Source organism: Rutidosis leptorrhynchoides, chromosome 8 (genome assembly GCF_046630445.1).
Source record: "Rutidosis leptorrhynchoides isolate AG116_Rl617_1_P2 chromosome 8, CSIRO_AGI_Rlap_v1, whole genome shotgun sequence".
NCBI lineage: Eukaryota > Viridiplantae > Streptophyta > Magnoliopsida > Asterales > Asteraceae > Rutidosis > Rutidosis leptorrhynchoides.
In genome coordinates, this window is record NC_092340.1 from 21,870,827 (window position 1) to 21,877,564 (window position 6,738).

Genomic DNA, 6,738 nt, shown 5'->3' on the forward strand with positions numbered 1-6,738 from the left:
TTGTCAATATTTTTTTTATTCATAATAACAATACTGATAATAAAGATATTAATTATTGATATCTTGTTTAAAAAGGATATTAATAATAATAATATTAATATATCAAATTAATGCGTAATTATTTACAAATAATTGTTCGTGAATCGTCAGAATTAGTCGAGGTTAAATGAAATCATATAAAGATTTTTGTTTAAATTTTGTCGGAAATTTACGGGTTGTCACACTTCAATTGCTTCAGCAATTGGAAGACTCAAAGTGCATTATATCAGCATGAGTTATCTACACAGCTGCCTTAAGTATGTTGATATTATCTTCATAGTAGTAAAATCATTTATATTTCGTGTGTTAGCGTCTGCTTAAATTAGTCTGGATAACGAATTTTAATATAAATGGATAAGGTAACCGCGACTGTTTTTGACATTTTTACTTGGTGTGTCAAGATATGTTGCTATTGAGGTTTGACCGTGAGACCTCTTACATGGATATTAGGACTCCATCGCTAAATTATTTGTGATGGTTATAAACGAATTTAAGATGAATATAATAAACAAGCACGTGGATGTGTAGCAAGTGGCAATCTCTAATTTTGGTGGGTACCAGTTTAAGAATTAAGAAAGTTAGAGGTAATGGTTACTAGGCTTAGATGGTTTGGGGGATAAGTATGCAAAACAAGACCCAATCTGGAAGGTATGTTATTTAGAATGTTTATCTGAATTAGTTGAGAAATATTCTGTATTCAAACCATGTACTTTTCTCACCAGTTATGAAAAAAATAAAAAATAAAAATAAAAAACAGAACAATGTTAAAGTTTGTTATGTATTCAAAAAATAAAAATAAATAAATAAATAAATAAAAATTCAACTCCAAGTGCTGTTAGAATCATGGTTTGACCTTTAATATTCAAGTCAGTATACATGAACAAGATTACTTTTTGATCAGAGAATACGTACATTAATTAAAGAAGTTTGATGAGTCTTGCTAAACATTTTAAAAACTAAAATAAAACTTAAATCGTAAATAGACAACTAATTGTGTTTTGGTTAATGCTGTAGTTTAAGGTCCTCATCTTCACAAGAGGTATTGGGTTCAAATAAAATTTTACGATAACCAGAGAACGGAAATGGTCACGAGATAATTCAAATCGACGGTCTGATTAAAATAGTTGAACAGCGGTAGTAGTTTATGTTTGCTTGTATTTTTGTTCAATAATTCAGTATCTTCTCGAGTGGTTGCTTTTAATTTTCTATTAGAATACGTGTCTTTCTTCATTCAATACTACCCTTTGACTATATAGTATATGATGTTGTTTTAGTTCCCCTTCAAACATCAAAGGTCCAAATCAATCTTTAAGTCGAGCCACCTGGTCTTTTGACAAAATGGTAGTAATCATTCAATACGTATAACTATATTATTATAAATATTATTATTGCATCAGTTTCTCAATTATTTCTAGAAATTAAAAAAAAAAAATGAAATTCAACCTACACAAATCTCAATTGCTCCTTGTGACTTTTCCCCCCATAAAGTTGTTGTTAAAGGATAAATCTCTTGAGAAATTACAGTCTCACTAATATCCACCACCCAGCCCAACAATAATAGTAAAGAAATAAGAACAATACACAACACAAGATTTAACGGGAAACTCCAAAACAGGAGAAAAACCACCGGCCCCCAAAGAGAGAAATACACTATATCACAAATTGTTACAATGATATAGACGACTCTCTTAAGCTAACTACACTCTTCAAAATTTTTAACTAATACAACTCTCAAACAAGGGTAAGAAAGAAAGAAATAATCAAATAATTAAAGTGTATTGATTGGTGCAATTTGGAAGTAATCCCATAGCCTCCTTTTATAGCCAAGGAGTTCACCTCCAACTTCACTCTTCTACCAATGTGGGACAAAACTCCATTTTTCCTTCTAACCAAAATATAACTAACAAATCTCCACCTTTTGGATAGAAGAAAATAATCATGCTTCCACATTGCAAAGATAACCGATGTAGACGCTTCATCGATGACAACTTCAAGATCCTCATCTTCATGCCGTTGACATTATCTCCTAAGAGACAAAACTTGCATCTTTACCGAACATTATCTAAACCGACAATCATTGTCATCACAGACAATCATAACTCTTAACAAGAATTATCATACTCCACCATTAATAGTATAGCACTTAGAATATCACATTCCAAGCATTTCGCCTCGGCACATGTTGTTGAACAACCAGCTGAAACTTTATGGTGCAACTTCCCTGTTTGGCTTTCCCGAAAGTCCCATCAGCTACAACATCAGTTTCCACCACACAACCTGCATCAACGCCAAACCAATGCCCATGTGTAATTGTGGAACCGCTAACGAACATCCCTTTCCACGGTGGAGCGGACACACCATGAGGATGACGTGACTTCAGAGGAATTCGTCACTCTCCGTAACAATGGAGACATCATTAGCGCCTTTGGAGCCATTTGCCGAATTAGCTCCACCTGGACAATTAACCCTTACATGCCCAGTTTTCCCGCACTTCCAGCATACCAGATTCTTTCCGGAGTTTCTCTTCCGCCTATCCGAACACAACAGTACCGTACTTTCTGATGACGAGACCTCGTTACCTTCCAGTCTTTTCTCCTCGGATAGGAGATTGCTAGTAACGTCTTCAAACTTCAGAGTTTCTTTCCCATACATCAAAATAGGTTTCATGTGTTCATAAGACGATGACAAAGAGAATATCAACCTCAAAGCTTTATCTTCATCATCCACTTTAACTCCAATAGCTTCAAGTTCTGAAACAATACCATTAAGAATACTTAGATGATCTGAAATCTTTGAACCCCCATCCATACGCAGAGTATGAAATTGTTCTTTAAGACACAACCGATTTGAGATGCCCTTGCCCTGGTACAACTGCTCCAACTTATCCCAAAGTTTCTTAGCCGTTGATAACCCGTGCACATTTGCAAGCACGTTCTTTGCAAGACACAAACGAATCGCACTTGCTGCCCTCAAATCCATATCATCCCATTCTTCTTCATCGAACTTACTGCCAGAATCACTGCCGGGAACAAAGGTAGGTTTACCTTTCAATGCCTTCTGTAACCCGGACTGAATCAACACATCCTTGACTTGAACCTGCCATAAGCCAAAATTGATCCTCCCATCAAATTTCTCTACATCAAACCTCATTGGACTGAACTTCGACATCGTATCTGTATCCTATAAATAACACTTTCTCTGATTTTGCTCACATTTCGAATAGCCAAAAGATGTAGCAGGTAGCTAGGACCCTTTAAATCGGAAATCTACAACTCACCACTAACAAATCCAACTATTACTACGAATCAGAAAAAATATTGTCTAACCAGATACCCTATACGATCAATAGAACTCGTTTCTGATGTGGACGATCCACTCCCGTGGCAACCATAGAGCATATTCCGACTCCTATAACCGAGACCCCCGTCAAACCTGACGCTCTGATACCATTTGTTGGGAAATTACAGTCTCACTAATATCCACCACCCAGCCCAACAATAATAGTAAAGAAATAAGAACAATACACAACACAAGATTCAACGTGGAAACTCCAAAACAGGAGAAAAACCACCGGCCCCCAAAGAGAGAAATACACTATATCACAAATTGTTACAATGATATAGACGACTCTCTTAAGCCAACTACACTCTCCAAAATATTTAACTAATACAACTCTCAAACAAGAGTAAGAAAGAAAGAAATAATCAAATACTTAAAGTGTATTGATTGGTGCAATTTGAAAGTAGTCCCATGGCCTCCTTTTATAGCCAAGGAGTTCACCTCCAACTTCACTCTTCTACCAATATGGGACAAAACTCAATTTTTCCTTCTAACCAAAATATAACTAACAAAATCAGTAAACAATGTTGGTAACTACCATATTATCTAACCTTTATACTCATTTCATTAGGTTTGATTTTGATTTTGATATTGATCTCCGTAAGTGACAGACAAAACTATAGGGCTTATGGCTTAGCGGTATGTAAGGAACTCATCATCAATCAAACCGAGAAGTTGTAGGTTCTATCTATGTATATATATTTGTGATGTACCTATAGGATGTGAAGTATTATAGATCTATAAGATTGCCTTTCTAGAAAAGTAAGTGATGAAGATAAATTAAAATAACAATTTACATTGATCAATGAAGAAATCAAAACGTTATCATAAACCTCGAACAACTTGTGAAGTTTTACCAAGGCTCAAATCAAATGGTTACTAACTTACTATCAACAAATAGTTTGATTTTGAAAGAGAAACTGTGTTATAATTTCGTTCCCCATTGTTTGAGCGATTTGTAAAGGTATCGTTCCTTTATAACACTCGGCATTCACATTTGCTCCTCTGATTATCAATACTTCAACTGTATCTTTGCTACCGCCAACAACTGCCATATGTAGCGGTGTTCGGCCCTCATCATCAGTACTTTCCAAATCGGCGCCAAACTCAACTAGCAACATTACCACATCCTTGTATCCTTTTATGGCTGCCATATGAATAGCTGTCAGACCATACTGATCTCTAAAATTCACACTTGCATCCGTCTCTAACAAAAATTCAAGGCGGTCTAGATCTCCACGACGTGCTGCAGTTAACACTTGTTCCCCTCGTTCTAGCGTTTCAACTATATCATTCTGCATAGCAGTCAGAAATGGCAAATAAGTTTAAAGCATATGACGAGATAGCATCCAAACAGCTTATAAGGAAGTTACTCGAAACTTTATCAACCTTTCAAACAGTGGCGGAACTTGACCCCGACTCGGGAGGGGGCGAAACTAATCGAAGGGGGTAAACACTAAAAAAAACCTTATTTTTTCGTAATTTTTTTTTTTTAGTGTAAAATTTTTTTCCCCCGAAATTGAGTGGGGGCGGATACCCCCTTTGGTCCCTTAAATGTTCCGCCCCTGCTTTCAAAACATACTACTCCAGTCACATCAGAAGTGTTACTATTAGTTTTTAAGGTCTTTTTTTTCGACTTTGACCTTTTTGTTTGTGTTATATTATACTTGATGAGAGTTATAGCAATAAAAGCACATTTAAAACCTAATAAATTTATATAATTTTCATTTTTCATCAAATATTATATAATAAAGACAAGCATATTTAAAGTCAAAGTAGACACTTCTGATGAGAAAGATCGAGTAGTGGTTAACAACTAGAATCTTTAATGATGGTTACGAAAAACAAACTAATATTATTACGAGATTTTTCATGTTCGAGTTATTCAGGAGGTGAATATTTTTTTATTCTAATTTACGCGGCCTATGGAGCAACATCAAATACTTACATGTCCCGCCTTACGGGCAACATCAAATGCCGATCGTTGTTCCACAGCGATCGAAGGATCTGCTCCGAGTTCAATCAGCACTTTTACGATCCGACGGTCACCTTTCATCGCAGCTCGATACAATGCGGTCCAACCATCATTACGCTTCGAGTCCACATTAGAACCTGCACCCGCCAACAGTTTAACACTTCTCTCATACCCTTTACTTGCTGCCAAAAACAGAGCTGTCCTTCCTTCTTTATCCTTACAATCCAACATCCCACATTTTCCCATTTTAATTAATCTTTGAATCTCATCCGTCTGATCAAATGCCACTGCTACGTGTAATTCAGTCCATCCTTTTTCCATCCACTTACATTCTTCCACGTCAGCTAAACTCCGAGTTTTTGATAACGTTGACTCAATTCTCAACCCGGATTCTAGTAATAAACTAACCATGTCCACCGAGTTATCCAGCCTAGTTGCAACTCGGTGGAGCGACTCAGTCTCACGAGTTGTCAACTCAGTTAAAATATTCTTCTGGAATTTAAACATACTCCTCACGGCATCACAATCACCGTTATTCACAGCGTGCCGTAGCAAAAACGGACCTACGAACACGACTTTAAGCTTAATATCATTCGTCCAGGTGGTAATGTTGTCAATCTGAGTCAACTCGAATTCGGTTGAGTCGACTCGGACCGTACGAATCAGGAACCGGTCCGAAACAGAACGAGGGAACTCGGAAGGAATCTGAGCTTGCGGTTTGAGGATTATTTGAATGGTGGATTGTGATAGAGGTGAAATGAGTCCACTCGGTGGACTCACTAGAAACTTCTGGGGTGATGATGTTTGAATTTTGAAAGCGATTGGTGTTTTCGCGCTAAGTGATCTTAAACGAACTGTGGTTCTGCATTTGGTTCCGAGTACGAAATCAATGCATACCACATGGTCTGATACTTCAAGGAGTTTTTCCATTTGCAAAGAAACAAATCACAACAAAAAAATAACAAGATAACATATGCCTAGTGAAAGTTGTCTAAATTCCAGCCAGTTTTGGGACCATTTGTTGATTTTTTTTATGGTCACTTAAATTGATAAGGTTTTTCCATTAGTTTTTTTAATTTGGTGAATTAATCTGTAACCGTTTACAATATCTTTTCCTGCTCACTACAAGATTTGAACGTATGATCTCTTACAAGGTTCTTAAGACCGTCCAATGATAACAATTGCTTGATTAATAATAATATTTTTGTATTTGATTTATACATGATAATGAAAATGAATGAGATGTGATGTGTGTTTTTTTAGAATATTTATTGATGAATTGTTAATTTGTTTGTAATGGATAGGACAATGACCCAAGCCACAAGGCATGTGAAAGTAAGGGTTACGATGGACGGATGGAATACTTAAACTAGCATTAAAAAAAT

General features: G+C 36.2%; 1 protein-coding gene across 1 annotated transcript; it reads right to left on the reverse strand.

Moving 5' to 3' along the window:
* Positions 1 to 4,154: 4,154 nt before the first annotated feature.
* Positions 4,155 to 6,486, reverse strand: LOC139862433 (protein VAPYRIN-LIKE-like). The gene is made up of 2 exons (XM_071851036.1): positions 5,327 to 6,486; positions 4,155 to 4,673 (listed from the first exon to the last, which is right to left on the reverse strand). Exons 1-2 carry the CDS (start codon positions 6,281 to 6,283, stop codon positions 4,269 to 4,271), a joined length of 1,362 nt encoding a protein of 453 aa, XP_071707137.1. The 5' UTR covers positions 6,284 to 6,486; the 3' UTR covers positions 4,155 to 4,268.
* Positions 6,487 to 6,738: the final 252 nt, after the last annotated feature.